The sequence below is a fragment of the Photinus pyralis genome, unplaced genomic scaffold (assembly GCF_008802855.1).
Source record: "Photinus pyralis isolate 1611_PpyrPB1 unplaced genomic scaffold, Ppyr1.3 Ppyr1.4_LG10, whole genome shotgun sequence".
Taxonomy (NCBI): domain Eukaryota; kingdom Metazoa; phylum Arthropoda; class Insecta; order Coleoptera; family Lampyridae; genus Photinus; species Photinus pyralis.
Genome location: NW_022170250.1, coordinates 13,626,278 through 13,641,487, shown reverse-complemented (window position 1 = coordinate 13,641,487; position 15,210 = coordinate 13,626,278). Strand labels below are relative to the sequence as shown.

The following is a 15,210-nucleotide window of genomic DNA, read 5'->3' as shown; positions in this document are numbered from 1 at the left end:
GCATGGCGGCATGCGATTGGTTCATTTTTCGACCGTGTATGATAGGTTGGTGGCCTACCATCCGGGTGCATAACATTCTGAATCGGGAAAGTGTATTTGTATTTTCTTTTTTACTTTTCCATAATGTATTAGAATTGAATAAGCATAAGGTGCTTATTCAATGGTATTAGGTAGTTTATGATCCGTACTAAATAGATAATTTCGTTGAATTTTCGGGCACTAGTGCGCGAAAATAGATTCTCGTCGTTCGTGTTTTATTGGGAAAACAAGATTTAGAATGAAAGAGTGCAAAAAATCCTATACATCATTCCCTGTACCTTTGAATATAAAATTAGTATATTCAAAGCCTGTACCAAAGAATAATGACCATAAGAACTTTGTAGTCGCTAAAATGCTTTGAAAATAAATCAATAAATAGTTTTCCGTGTAATTTTTAACCTTATTAGCTTGACACCATCCATTATAGGTTTTTCATAACTTGACGCCGATTTTGCAGGTAATAAGCTAAATTTTTCTTATAGAACGTGGCCTGTAGAATCCATAATTTTAAACAGTTCCAAGATTGGGCTACTAGTTCAAAAGTTACAGCCCTTTGAATTTTCTTTCGAAATTGGTTTCTAGTCTATAACTTTTGATTGAGAAGTCTAATCGAAAAAGTACGAATTGTTTTGGATTCTACGCACCAAAATTAATAAGAAAAAGTGTTTTCCCGAGAAATTTTGGTGCAGTCGATTTTTGGTAAAAAAGGAAGGTTAATCACTGCCTTTTTTTGAGCCCCGAAGAAAAAATGGTCTCGGATCGACCCGGAAAACACATTTTCTTATAGAACGTGGCCTGTAGAATCCATAATTTCAAACAGTTCCAAGATTGGGCTACTAGTTCAATAGTTACAGCCCTTTGAATTTTCTTTCGAAATTGGTCTATAACTTTTGATTGAAAAGTCTGATCGAAAAAGTACGAATTGTTTTGGATTCTACGCACCAAAATTAATAAGAAAAAGTGTTTTCCCGAGAAATTTTGATGCAGTCGATTTTTGGAAAAAAGGAAGGTTATACACTGCCTTTTTTTGCCCCAAAAAAAAAATTGTCTCAGATCGTCCCGGAAAAAAATGTTTCTTATAGAACGTGGCCTGTAGAATCCATAATTTCAAACAGTTCCAAGATTGGGCTACTAGTTCAAAAGTTACAGCCCTTTGAATTTGTTTCTAGTCTATAACTTGATTGAGAAGTCTGAATAAATGGCAGTTCAAAATGTACGGAGTCTTGCAAGATCTGTAGAGCAATTGTAGTTTAAAGGCCCGGTTTTTGAATAGATAGATTAAATACAATAAGTACTAGTGCGCCATCTCCATGGCAATCGATACACTTTCTATCAATTATAGTTTTAGAAGTCTAGTTGAGATGTCGCCACGCACGCACCTTCTTTTAAAATCTTATTTTAATTTATGCCATTAATAGCAACGTTGCACTTATTATTCCTTAAATGCAGTGCCGTTTTTAAGTTTTTCGGGGCCCTGGGCCATTCGTTCGTGGAGGCCCTCCTTACCCTCAATAAAAACGGCAGATTGGGGAGATTCAAGCAAATCCCTAATTTGAATATGGGCACTCGATATTTGTGTAGCCTGGTTTGTAGGCAACACATCATGCTCAATGAACAGAAAACATTTATTTTGCAATTCGCAACTTCTTATGCATAGGAGTTTATTTAAAGCCCTTGGAAGAACAATTTCAATAACAGGTACATTAAACTGAACCGTTTTACAACAATTTTCACACGAAGATCGCACAAACAACACATTTTTTCACGATTGCAAACTGCGTAACACTTTTGCCTTATTTCGCTGCCAATTTCACTACCGTTTCTATAACCGTAGTTCTATCAAATAAACTCTAGGCTCAATTCTTTACAGAATAGCTTCGCACCATCGCCAGCTGCTGCAATCATGTAATCGTTCCGATTTTAACCTTGAGAAGTTTGAATTGCATTAGAATGGGTTTTCTGCGAGTTCTCCATGGTGTCCTCCTGTTTTGGTTACAAAGCATTTCACTTTTTAATTTGTGTTGTCTGAATTCAATGCTAACGTTTCTCGTCCATCGAGAACTACATGTCTTCGATTGCACGACCCAGAGCGGACAGTATCATATTCCGCAAAGGTTGTGTCTGCCGTTTTCCTGTCACTCCCAGTAGCCAGTTCCCTAATTTAAACCTGTAAGCGAGAAAGGAATGATAACAAAGTTTAATTTTTGACTATAAAATAAACAAACATTCATTATGCATTTGAGGTTAAAACTTCATATATCTATGGTTTTTAAAATCTGCGCTCTGACATCTAACGTTTGTTTCATAAAGTACATTACAAAATTACTGTGGCGACATCTTTGAGGTCTAAGTTCCAACTAAAATAATGTTGGTAATAAAGTGTCCTGCATTTAGCGATAAAATGTAGTCCCCAATAATAAAGACCGATGTCAGCACAATGTATTCTGCTTTGATTCCAAAAACCTCAGGCAAGGCTATAAACATTTTGGGATTTGTGCCTTTCGTTGTCAAAGGAGTAAACCACGAAACTCTAAAATTAAACACGCTCCTGTATGATAGCCTATTCCTTTGCGTCATAGCGTTTTTGGAATGCCAAAGGACAGGGCGGGTAAACGGACGGCCTTCCATATACCTCTTTGGTATACCTAAACCTAGATTTTTGACGATTTTAATAAAGTATCTGTTCGCAATACACGAGTTAAATCGCCATAATGGGCTACTAGTTCAAAAGTTACAGCCCTTTGAATTTTCTTTCGAAATTGGTCTATAACTTTTGACTGAGAAGTCTGATCGAAAAAGTACGAATTGTTTTGGATTCTACGCACCAAAATTAATAAGAAAAAGTGTTTTCCCGGGAAATTTTGGTGCAGTCGATTTTTGGTAAAAAAGGAAGGTTATACACTGCCTTTTTTTGAGCCCCGAAGAAAAAATTGTCTCAGATCGACCCGGAAAAAAATTTTTCTAATAGAATGTGGCCTGTAGAATCCATAATTTCAAACAGTTCCAAGATTGGAACTGCTGCATTTGCAGTAGCACGAACCTGTGCAGGCGTGCAGTTAATATACACGAAGATTATCGCAACCAAAAGTTTTGAACAATAATTCAAATTTCTAGATTTCTACTTTTACTTTTATATAAATACCATGCGATCTAACGAGTTTCTGTCGAGTCGCCTTTGGAATTGTTGTTTACATGAATTTCCAAAGGCGACTCGACAGCAATTAATTTTTGATCTGTGGAGCTAAAGCAACAATGTTCAAATTAATATGACAGCCAGATTTTTATTTGTTTCAAGAAGTTATTTTGGTTGCAGGCGTCTTTCGGGAGATTTTTTATCATGTAAAAGTAGACATAGGAAATCCCTATATCTACTTCTACATGAATATCACTGTAGATAAACTGTGCAAAGTTTGAACCGAATCGATCCAAGCACTTGGCAGTTATCATATTCACGAATAGGCAGACAGACGGACACCATGGAATAGCTTGCATCGCTTTGCTCTATCGCTTAATAACTGAGAAACAATTGGAAATAGAATAAAAAGCTTTATTGATAAAATGATAATACTTAAATCGAATACAGGACTAAATTACTTTAGTTCATCTGCATCTACCGGCTCATTCACTTGCAATTGATACGAAGTAGCATTTTCATACGCCTTTCGAACGGCTTTCCTATCAGTTGCTTTCTTCGATTCGTTTACTTTAGCTTCGTCACGTTCCTTGTCGATACCAAGAGCTTCCAACTTTTCAGCAGGTAACCACTGCCATGTCCTCTTAGCGTCAAAAAATAATACTAAATAAACATGCTCCGTATGATTAGAATGTAATGCGAGAACCTCAGGTGAGGGCGTCGGAATGGGAACGCCGCGATATACAAAACCTTAAAAACAAACTGCGAATCTGCTCGAGACATTTAATCAACTCACCTTTGGGAACCTCGGGATCGATAATTAGCGCAGGATACCACGGATAACCTCTGCACTTTGCCCATACCAGCTGCATAGGCTCGAGCGTCAATTTTTCGGCCGAATTTTCATTACTCTCAATGCCCGACATGTCGGTGACGCAAACTGAACTGGACGAATCCTCGTCGGAGTCTATCTCTGATGACTCACGCGAGTAGCAAGTCGACAGGCTGGAGCTGTCGCTGTTCTCGTCCCCGGAAGTTTGGTGACCGGCACGATAAATTCGGAAACTATCGGGCATTGAGGAATTACCGTTTTTTGAATCGACCAGTTGGGATTCGGGCTCGCTCGCGCCGCGACGAGGTCTGCCCTTTTTCTTCCTATAAGTTGATCATTTGTCAATTTTTTTGGCTACTGGCTGGTGACATCGTACCATTATGCTAGCTAAAGCGAAGTCTTATAGACTCGGTGTCGTTTCTCTCGATGGTTGTGAGCTAGAGAGTCTGCAAAGGATTCGCAAAAATTATAGCTTTTAGTTTCAAAGATAAGTATAACAACATCAGTTAAGGATGGGTTAAATTACATTTTTCTGTGACCAGCCTCACTTCTAATTAACCGACATTAGTGATGGGATGGAGAGGCGGTCTTCAATTTCCACTTTTTTTTTGTCTGCAAAGACAGTGAACGTCCTTAGAAAAAGTGCAAGATCTACAGGGACATGTTTCTTAGCTCACAACCATGGGGGGGCAAATAGAACCGAGATTTCTATAAGAACTTGTATTGGCTCATGAGGCAAAAAGAAAAGAGACAATGGGCCCAAACCTTTTATTTAATGGGTCGGTTACTTACGGCTTTGACTCTGTTTGCTGCGTTTCCTCCTTGTCCTCTTTCTCCTCGCTCGGTTTCTTTAAGGCAGCGAGTGCCTTCCTCGTGAAAAGAACTGCAGTTCGGCGATTAACCCCGCTGGGCGAATTGGCTAGAAGAAGCACAAACGTATACTCGCAATAACACTAAAAGATGGCGTACATGTACTGGGATTCGACGCCTTTGGGTCGATGGAGTCGTTATCGCCATCCGATTGTGAACTTAAACTGTCAGTCGTGATTAAGGTTTTTTTCACTTTCGTCAGTTCGCTTCGGATGAGCTTCACGCGTTTGGCGCGAGCTAATCCGTGCTTCAAGGCTTGGCTTTTGACGAGCAGATCTTCCAGCTTTGTAAAAACGTCCGGCCCACTCTTTCCCTGCGAAAAAAAAAGTGGTGCATTACCATCTCTGTGAAGGGAAGCCTAAAAATGTGTCTGGAACAGTTCGTTGTTGAGCGAGGCGAGAGGTGCATTTCTGTCAAATAGGTTGCAAATGTGCAATTGTCGATGGCAAAAGTATGGTAACGATCAAAAATGCTGTTTCGCTATAGGCACAAAGTAATTGTGCATTTGTAGGTATCATTATCGATATATGGGCTATATTTTTTGTTATAGAAATTATAGTTTAAAAATGGCTAAAATTTATTACCCCTTCCAACATTTTTAAAGAGGGAATCAGCACAAATGTCCAGTGGATTAATCTGTATGCGGCTTGAATGACTGAAAATAACAGCCGGTGCACCGCTGATTACGGAGAGACATCTACCAGAGAAGACTTAATAATGTGCGTGATGAAAATATATACAAAAATCGTGCGAATACGGTCCCTTAATCAATTCTCTTCATTTTCGCGTGTTTAGTTTTTTTGTTTGGTAATAGAAGAATAAAGATTATTATTTTATTATTTTCGTTTACTGATTTTTATAATTATTACATTAATTGACTTAAGATTTTATAGTTGTATCATTGGCTGTAATGTAGACTTCGTATTATCATCTTGGTATTATTATTATTAATTCAAATTTCATTTCTTTAAGACATATATCGAATTATTATTATTATTATTATTGGTCAATCCCTATACATCACGAACATGCAAGAAAAATCAACATCAACTGTAGTACATTCAACTAAGAAGTATATGGGCTCAAACGAAAGTAAACAACAACATTATTTATTAATTTCTTAAGAGTCACTACAAATGCATTCGATAAACATAACACCGCATTCCGTTGGTCCACCACAAATATACTTCTATTTATGTACAGTTAGTGTTCAAAACCTAAAAGTAGGTTAGGTGTGAAAGAAGACTAAAAAAACTACTCAAGCATTTAACAGTCCTAAATACCTGCAGATCTTCCAATTCTTTATCGATATCGGATGCCAGCGATTCCTCGTTCCCCACGGATGACGCCTGTAAATTTTCAATCGGATTAACTAGACCGGACTCCTCGAATTCCTTTTGCGCCTGCCGGAAGATAGCGCCGCACTGATCGCGCATTTTAATCGCCGCACTACAATCGCGACTGTTACCTTTGCATACAAACATACAATTCTTACCGATAGAAGACAGTGTCTCGGTTATTGTAGGCGAGGCAATTGGCGATCATCAAATCAAAATCCTTTTCCATGGCGGTCAAGTTGGGGTAGTTGCCCACGTCAAGTTTGACGCGCATCGTGCTCAAATCCATCGGATCGGATACAACCGATAGGTAGTCGGGCACCTCCTCGAGGTCCACGGGCTCACTGAAGATGTCATTCGTGTCTTTGGCCGAGATTAAATCGAGAACTTTTCGCAAGCTCGCTTGCAGTGGGCGCAGCTCGACGTTCAGACAACGCTCCGTCGCTTTTATATACTCAAGCTTGAACTTCTCGCGCTTGCGCACCAACTCGCACAGCAAACGCGCGCGCTCCAAATCTTGTCTCAGGCACTGCCAGTACTTCAATTGTCGACACAGCTCGATAATATCCACGCTGCCAGTATTCGAATCTCTCGGCCCACCTTGCGCGCTCTGCAATCGTCGCAACAGAGGCACTCCGTTGCGATATTGACGCTTTAACGTCCAATACGCGATCAGTCGCTGAATAAACTGAGACTTTTTCGTTATCGTCACCAGAGACGCAATCTCCTGGATGCGTTCCGGCGGAATCGTCGGGATAAGTATGATAGGCACGAAATTGCGCTTCTTCGCGAGAAGCTTGCGGACTTGCTTCATCTTCTGCCTCGAGTCCTCCTTCACGCAATCTAAAAAACGCGATTGTACCACGCGAAGCATTTAGGAACAGACGTTACCGGTATCTGAGGGGGCGTGCACGTCACAGTAGGCGGTTTTTTGCACCAAAACCGGCTGCGCATCGCCCGAATCTTTCACCGTGTCCATCTTCATGTACAGGCCCGCCTGCTGGGCGCAGGTCACGTGAAAGGCGGCGTAACAATTTGTCTTTTGACACTGTATGCAAGCGCCCACGCCTTTTTGCTTGCAAACGTAGCAGGAGAGCTTCCATCGGGCCGGAGGTATTGTCTCGATCGAATCTGGAAATATAAAGAGGGTGAAAAACAAACTCAAATCGACCCTCCTCTCCCTTCCTTTTGTTGTAAAAATATGTTTATTCTACTGAGAAGTGTGAATTTAGCGCTTAAAATTTTTGGGGTTTTGTTTTTCAGATTGAATTGGCTCCACTTCAACCAAGCAGCCGTTATCTGTTTGTGTGCCTAACTCAATCGATCACACACGGATCGATGGCATTGCGGTTGCCTTTTATGAGTTCAAAATGTTATCGCCAGTACTCAATCCCAATGCGATTGATTACTTCGCAATTGCTTTTGTTTTAAATCAAAATGGAGGTATACAGGGTGGTGACTTGCGTCGCGCATCATAGGGAATTCAATGTAAAATTCATAACATGCCATTATTGGCTCCCCAAATTATTTTAGAGAAAAAATGTATTAAGGTTTTTTGTAGAAAAAAATTTTTTACGTCAATCAACCGTATTAGTTTTCAATTTTTTGCATAATAAAGACGGAAAATTGGATAAATAAAACCCGCATCTTTTTCAATAATCTGTGATGCCATGGAATTTTATAATACAAAAACTACGCCAATATCCGTCATGCCATGGAATGTCTGCTATAAAACAAAATACAAATCAAATTATATCAAAAAGTATTATATTTGTAACAGCAAATTCAACATAAAGAAAGACCAAATTACTAAAAACGGTTTCCTAATATAACAATTTACAATAAATGTTCGAATAAGTCACCATTAACTGCAACCAAGTCGATCATAAAATCCATTTCGAACTGCTGATAATTGATAACTTTTGGATATCTTTTTGTTTTAGAAAATTCCATGGCATCGCAGATTATTGAAAAAGATGCGGGTTTTATTTTTTCAATTTTCCGTCTTTATATGAAAAAAATTGAAAACTAATACCGTTGATTGGCGTAAAAAAAAATTTCCTACAAAAAACCTTAATACATTTTTGCTCTAAAATAATTTGGGGAGCCAATAATCGCATGTTATGAATTTTACATTGAAATCCCTATGATGCGTTACGCAAGTCACCACCCTGTATAATCCGCCGATAAGTACGGCCGCCGAAAAGTGTTCCCGCCGAGAAGCCTCGTTCGCCGAAACGCAAAGAAATTTGCGAGCGATCGCGCGTACGCTGTTTTTGCGTTAGTTTTTCTAGTTGTATTATAAATTGTGACCCCCTCCCCCCACTTTTTTGACTGAAATACACGCTTTGAAGCACCAGGAATCCGATTCAAACACAATCTCAATGATGTCGATTGATCTGTCTGCCTGTACTCTCATTTCCGGCTAAACGGTTGAACCCAAATTTTGTACACCGAGTTGTACACCTATTCTTAGACATCAAATCTGTGTTGGCCATAGCAAATTTTGTTAATGTTGAAAGATGTAGCATTTTTAACAAGATACGAAGAATCGCATATGATTTTCAGTAGGGGAATTTGCCACTCGCCAGCTCGCATTCGGAAACCAGACTTTTAATCCGGCTCATATTCAATAGCCCTGATCCTTGAACACGTAGAAATCAATTTGCGAAAGTTTGACATAGCTATCTCTTTTATTTCTCGAGTTAGGCGAGGAACAGAAGGACAGACAGATGGACACAACCGTCACATAAGGGGAATTATTTTCTTTCGAAAAATTCCCCTTATACATAATTCTCAATTAACTATTATTATGAAAAAGTCAAAAAGAACGCAGGAAATCGTCAAACTGTGCAACATTATTAACCGGTGGTTCATATTTTTATTCTAGCCAAGCAAGAAACGTAATTAAATCGTATCAAAAATCACAGCCAAGGCTTACCTATAGGCTCTAAAAATACTGTATTGGCGAACCGAACCTCGGGTATCCACAAGGCGCACACGACGTGCGCCCAGTGTCCCCGATCGGTCTGCTTGAAGGCTCCTCCCTGATTGGGGCAGAGGACGCAGTCGACCGCTCGACTGGGCGACTGCAAGCACCGTCTACACAGCCACTGACCTTCCGGAATGTAAGGAACACCGTAGCAGTCCTGGTGGACCGCCAAGTTACACATATCACAGAAGAGTATGACGTTCGTGTTTTGACATTCTCCATCCATGCAGATGCAACACACGGCGTCATCGTCAACCACACTACCCGTCTGTCCGTTTACAGCTGCCTGAAAGTACGACTCCTTCTCCAAACGGTCCATCAGCAACTCTAACGAATCAACAGATACCGGTGCCAAACCTTGCGCCTCTCGTTTCTCGTTCATTATACTCAACCATGCTGTGTCTTCCTCGTCAACGTCGTACTCCACCTAAAATTCTCCCTGAGCATAAATTAGCGACATACAAATCTACCTCGCCGTCTAACTCCTCCGCGCTCTTCTCGATAAAACGAATGTATGCGTTCGGACGTGGGGGCGCATCGCAAATGTTATAATTGTCCAGTTTCTTAAATACTGCTTCTGGTAGCGAAATGGATGGCTCTGGTTCGAAGGCCGGTTTCACATCATCGTCCGGGAAATCCTCCTTGGAATGGACATCCAACGATTCGTTGATGTTAATACGTACAATTTCACCATTTATTTCCAACTGGATAATCTTTTGTGCCTCATCGTAAGTTAGGGGTTCGGGAGCAGTAGGAAGGGTCGGTTGAGGTATGGTCGCTGTTGTTCGTGGCCTGCCTTTCTTGTTTTTCGACGTCTGTGGTGTAAGGGCTTGTGCGTTCGGGTTGTTGTGATCGAAGCTCTTTAAGTGATATTGAAGTCCGCAAACGGACTTGTAGGTGCGACAACATTTTTCAATGGGACACGTGTAGGGTGGACCGTGATCTGCACGTACTTTTCTGCAGTGTTCTAAAATATCGAAGTCTAACCCCATGGTTTTAGAGGTTAGGTCATGATGTCTGTTTTTATTGTACTGGAAAGGTAATAAGTTTTTGAATAAATTACTAGCAATTAATCTTGAACAATGCACATTCTTCGTAAAATCACGTTTATTTGCTATTTCTAGAAAAATATAAAAGTAAACAGTAAATCAGCAAAGCCATATGAGACATCCCTACAGGACTTTACTTATACTTATTTTTGGGCGGGAAAGTTATCAACACATATATACAGTATGTGTCAAATTACAAGTGATTGTGATTTAAGTAATTGGTTTCAAAGTGGTAAACGAATTTTCCAAGCTTGGCTCGTTTACACAGCGCAGGTGGCAGTTGGGACGCTCCTACAATAAGAAAATCGTAGTAGGTGAGTACCCCAAAATCAATACTCGACTAACTTACACCGATTTTCCTTAATTTAACATTCAAAATGTCCTGAACTGAGATGATCGGTTTGGCAACTTCGAGTGTGTTCTTTTTTTCCTTTACCTCACTCTTCTGCACAGCTGCATTTGATTGTAGGGGTGGAGGCGGCGGAGGTGGAAGCGGAGGAGGTGGAGGTACCGATACGATTTTACTGTCACGTAGGTCACGCTTGACGTTCACGTTGGCCTTAAAGTTCTGCAATTCTTGATTAAGCGATTCCCAATTCTCTTTGTTCTGCTCTTTTATCGACAGTATGTCCGAGCGTAAGCTCTCAAAACTGCTTATTAAGGCTGTAGTCTGATTAAGATAAGTGGCGCAATTGCTGCAGTTGACGGGTGTGGATTTACGTGGATAAAGCGAAACCAAAACCCGTTGAATTGTATATCCGAGCCACCTGAAGAAATCGACGATTTGGGTAGGTAATTGGTCAAAGTACCTCCCATGATGGTGGTTCTTAATCTTGGAAACAACACGTGCTTTAAATGTACATACCTCGCAAGTACGCCTAACTGAAACACGTTCCAGGTGGTAAAATCTTAGGGAGGGGGGTTTGTAATAAAGCAATGCTGATGACGACGATGTGGTACAGTTACGTTTCTTAATCCTCTTCGGGAGATCAGTTTGTATACCAATAGAATGTGAAAAGGCCAGATTGGGACGGAATTCCTCATTATGGACTGAACAGGACTCCTCTTGGTGCTCATCGTCAACAGGGATCAATTCGCTTTGTGCATTTCCGTTTAAGCAACGGACATTTGTTGATGTAAATATCTTCTTTAAATCCATGTAGCTTACGCTAAAGTGTGGCTTACAAAAATACGCTTTCTGTGTAGCCAAGAAGTTGGAATCTGTAACTTTAACTTCGCTGCCCGATGAAAAGGGAACATCTTCCTCGATTGTTGATTGTTGACTTTCACGTTTTCTGCATTCCCTTTTATTTGCCATTTTATTGTTTAATCATTTAGGGCCACTGTAAAATTACATTTATCAATTAAATTGAGATTCGTGTAAAAAAGTTGTAATGACATTTTCAAATTTCAGCCCTCTATTTTGGCAAAAAAATTACTATTCCTACTAACACTAGAAGGGAAGTTTTGTTTATAACCGGGTAGGTAAAACCAAAAATTTACACACATAAAATAGATAGCGTCCCCATTTGATAAATAGGTATACATTACTAATTTATTGATTAACTTAAATACGAGCACGTTGCATTTCTTCGTTCAAGAAATACTCTTGAAGATTGTTCAATTTGTTGATGTACTCCTTTTGTAGCTCGTCGGTGGGGGGTAGCGTGCCTCCTAATTCTTTCGGTAGGTATTCTTTCGAAATATGATTCGCGTGAAATTCATCCCAACTCATCCCAGGTTTGTGACACCTCAACTTTACGATTGAAAGTTACTATACAAAGAACAATCTTAACGCACAACTTACTTTGCTGAGAAATACTTTATCGGCGAAGGGTCGCACTAAAACCAGTATCTTCTCGAAGAAAAAATTTGTGTTGAGGCAGTGAATTTCCTTGATCGCGACTGGCGTTCCACTCTGAAAATACTCAACGCTTGTCTTCAGAGTGAAGAATTTTAATTTGGCGAAGTGCCACATTCCTCCCTATAATCATGCTTGCAAATATTGCCGAGTTGGTTATACGAATCATACGTTTTCCATGTTTACAATTAGTTTTATGCCATTGATGGGTTGATGGTACACTTCAGCTTCAAACACCATAAACAGTCCTTTAAAAAACTCGTCCAAATTAAACTTTCTGTAGTCACCGTCAATCAGAGATACGTATATTATAACGCAGCCGTCTTCGGTTTTCTCGGGCATACAACAAACTTGGCTACGACAAAGATAAGAATCAGAGACAAACGGCACTAAAATGATAAATAAATTTGGGATACTATATTTTTCTAAACTTTGTACATGGTTCCACTGAAACGTGGTGAGAAAACATCAAAATCCTAGTACCTACTTGGCTTTATAATTTGAAAAACCTACCACGTACCTATACTGATATATACTCTTTTGTTTTACTCACAAGACATCGTAAAAACTTTGGTCCAATTTTCTTTTGTTGAACACTTTAGGCAGGCTCCTTTTGCAGTGGTAAGAAATCTTGATCGCTGCTTTCGCTCGTTCCACGTCTTCTTCCTCTTTAATCAGAAACAATAGAATTTGTTCACTCGTAAGAGGGGGCAGCTTTTCTTCGGGTAGCCATTTCTTCAACCGCTTCACCTTTTCATCTGTACCGCCGTATTTCTCCAATTCTTCGGTAGTAAAGCCCAGCACCATAGCGATAGTGTTCCTTGTACTTACATTTAAGTAAAAAATGATTAATCAATCAATTACTTTACTTTATCTAGACGTAATTGTAGATATACCTACATTGTACTTGTATTTATGATAATAAGTGCTCGTTATTTTTGCTATCGTATTATGACCGATACTGGAATCTAGGTGCTTAATTGGGTATTGATTTAATTCGTTGTAGGTCTTCAATTTAAATGGTTTTTGCAGATTTATTTAGATTATCTATACATGGTGCTCCAGGTTGAATAAGAGCGCATGGGAAATTTTAATACTATGAAAAGGCAAATAAAGATCTCTGCCAGTGCCAGGCCAGTTAAAAGCTGTGGCAGAAAGTTTCATATGAAACCTATCGATAACATAATCCAAAAATGATAATTATTTTTAATTCGCCTGTTGACAGCAGTATAAGTGTGTTCATGGTGGATTTCTCCTATTTGTGCTTGATACGACACTAAAATATTACTGTCGCAACTCGCAATTGCATATTTTATAGTGAACCCTCTAATCCCAAGAAAAACAATGATGCATTGTAATAATTAGAAACGTAAGCTTTCTTGAGACAGCTGCAGAATTCTCTACGTATTGTTCTAAAACATGCCTGTAAAGTAAAATACTATGTGTTAAGGTTGGTTCATACTATAATATAGCTCATATGATATTTTATATGTATGCTGTGGTATGTTGTATGAATGTTTTGTATCTGCAAAGGTTTTACTTCAAAACCCAAGGCAGCCTTGAACCAGAAAATTATTACAGAGAGGCGACATAAAGGACATGGAATCGCTACAATGCTACATAAAAATTTAAATATTAGCTAGTTTTAAAAATTGTACGTGGATGATATGCACCTTTATTTGAGAGATTATACTGTCACCACGAATGATAACCGACAGTTTTCAGTACAACAGTAAAATGTGAAAAGTAAAATAAGTCACGTCATGTCACCCAAATACAGAAACGTTTCAATGGCCCATATGAATAAAAATAAGCAAATGCTTATACTTGCAAAATTCAAAGTAAATACTCGTAACTGCCCCTTCATACTGGTCTGTTTAGCAGCGCTGCACTGCGTCCTGCCCTGCTGCTCAGCAGCGCTGCTAAGTCGCCCAGTGTGAAGGAGCACTTACGAGTATTTACTTTGAATTTTGCAAGTATAAGCATTTGCTTACTTTTATTCATACGGGCCAATTTCTCGATTTACTTAGGATTTGTCTTTTGACTGTCGTAATACAAAAAATAATATAAACACAAATCCAAACGATTGTTCCTCATCATATCACAAATTGAGAAATTGGTAGGATAGTGAAATTCATCCTTCAAAATCATTTCGGGGGACAAATTTTATACAGGCGGTGTTTATCTGTTGTAGTATTAACAGAGATGGTATGGGAACCACAGACATGCAACATTTTTAGGTTAAAATGTTTTTATCCCAAATATTTCGGATAATCTAAGTTAAATGCCCAAAAAAAGCGAACAAATGTCTGCCAGCTACTATTTCGTAATTGTAGGCCACCGAGATAATCCTATCTTCGAAGTGGAATTCACTAATGTGAAGGAGCCGAAGGTTTGTACCCATCTTCGAAACCGTTACCAAGTATACCGGCTTTTAGAAGGAAGATCATAGACATTTAAACCAATTCATCGCGCACGCCGCCCTAGATTTAATAGACGAGCACAAATGGAAGACACACAACATGTATTTGAAGTCGGTCGACAAATTCAACCAATGGTTTGTTTCAGCGTTTATAACGGCCAGCCACATACGTTTCGTGATGGTGCACGATAACAAGAACGAGGATGGCATTAAGAACTTTTTTAATGACATTTACGAATTGTATATTAAGCATTCCATGAATCCGTTTTATGAGGAAGATAAACCAATCAAGTCGAGCGTGTTTGAGAAGAAGGCACAGTTTTATGGCAAGAAATACTTGTCGTGCTAGTAGTTTTATTATTATAGTAATTGTATTGTATTGCACGTTTAGGTAAATAAATGAAAAACACTTTTTCATTCTTTAATAGGTACCCAAAGAGAAAGGCTTAGAAGTAAAATAGGTTCAAGAATTTCTCGAAATAATAAACCAGAATGAAAGCATGACAGAATTCTGGTCTTTGAAATGCTCTGTGAAACGGAACACTCGAAAGGTTTTGTTTTCAAAGCACATAGAAAGGTTTGAAGGCTGACGAAGATGTGGAGTGGTGGAAAATGCTAAAGTGTTTCTAGAAACCACCTCTGAAGGCTCTGACAGTTTTCTGGTCCAACCTTTCT

The 15,210-nt window shown here is 39.2% G+C and overlaps 3 protein-coding genes across 3 annotated transcripts; 1 reads left to right on the top strand and 2 right to left on the bottom strand.

Moving 5' to 3' along the window:
- Positions 1–3,572: 3,572 nt before the first annotated feature.
- LOC116161370 (peregrin) lies at positions 3,573–11,776 on the bottom strand. Its single transcript, XM_031474701.1, has 10 exons — positions 10,602–11,776; positions 9,674–10,543; positions 9,153–9,630; positions 7,103–7,342; positions 6,370–7,054; positions 6,158–6,323; positions 4,974–5,187; positions 4,797–4,923; positions 3,969–4,327; positions 3,573–3,922 (listed from the first exon to the last, which is right to left on the bottom strand). The coding sequence occupies exons 2-10, from the start codon at positions 10,193–10,195 to the stop codon at positions 3,630–3,632; spliced, it is 3,084 nt and encodes a 1,027-aa protein (XP_031330561.1). The 5' UTR covers positions 10,196–10,543; positions 10,602–11,776; the 3' UTR covers positions 3,573–3,629.
- Positions 11,777–11,823: 47 nt separating this feature from the next.
- LOC116161375 (alpha-tocopherol transfer protein-like) lies at positions 11,824–13,168 on the bottom strand. Its single transcript, XM_031474707.1, has 4 exons — positions 12,667–13,168; positions 12,285–12,468; positions 12,060–12,236; positions 11,824–12,003 (listed from the first exon to the last, which is right to left on the bottom strand). The coding sequence occupies exons 1-4, from the start codon at positions 12,918–12,920 to the stop codon at positions 11,974–11,976; spliced, it is 645 nt and encodes a 214-aa protein (XP_031330567.1). The 5' UTR covers positions 12,921–13,168; the 3' UTR covers positions 11,824–11,973.
- Positions 13,169–14,302: 1,134 nt separating this feature from the next.
- Positions 14,303–14,947, top strand: LOC116161376 (probable trafficking protein particle complex subunit 2). The gene is made up of 2 exons (XM_031474708.1): positions 14,303–14,505; positions 14,552–14,947. The coding sequence occupies exons 1-2, from the start codon at positions 14,398–14,400 to the stop codon at positions 14,882–14,884; spliced, it is 441 nt and encodes a 146-aa protein (XP_031330568.1). The 5' UTR covers positions 14,303–14,397; the 3' UTR covers positions 14,885–14,947.
- The last annotated feature ends 263 nt before the right edge of the window (positions 14,948–15,210 follow it).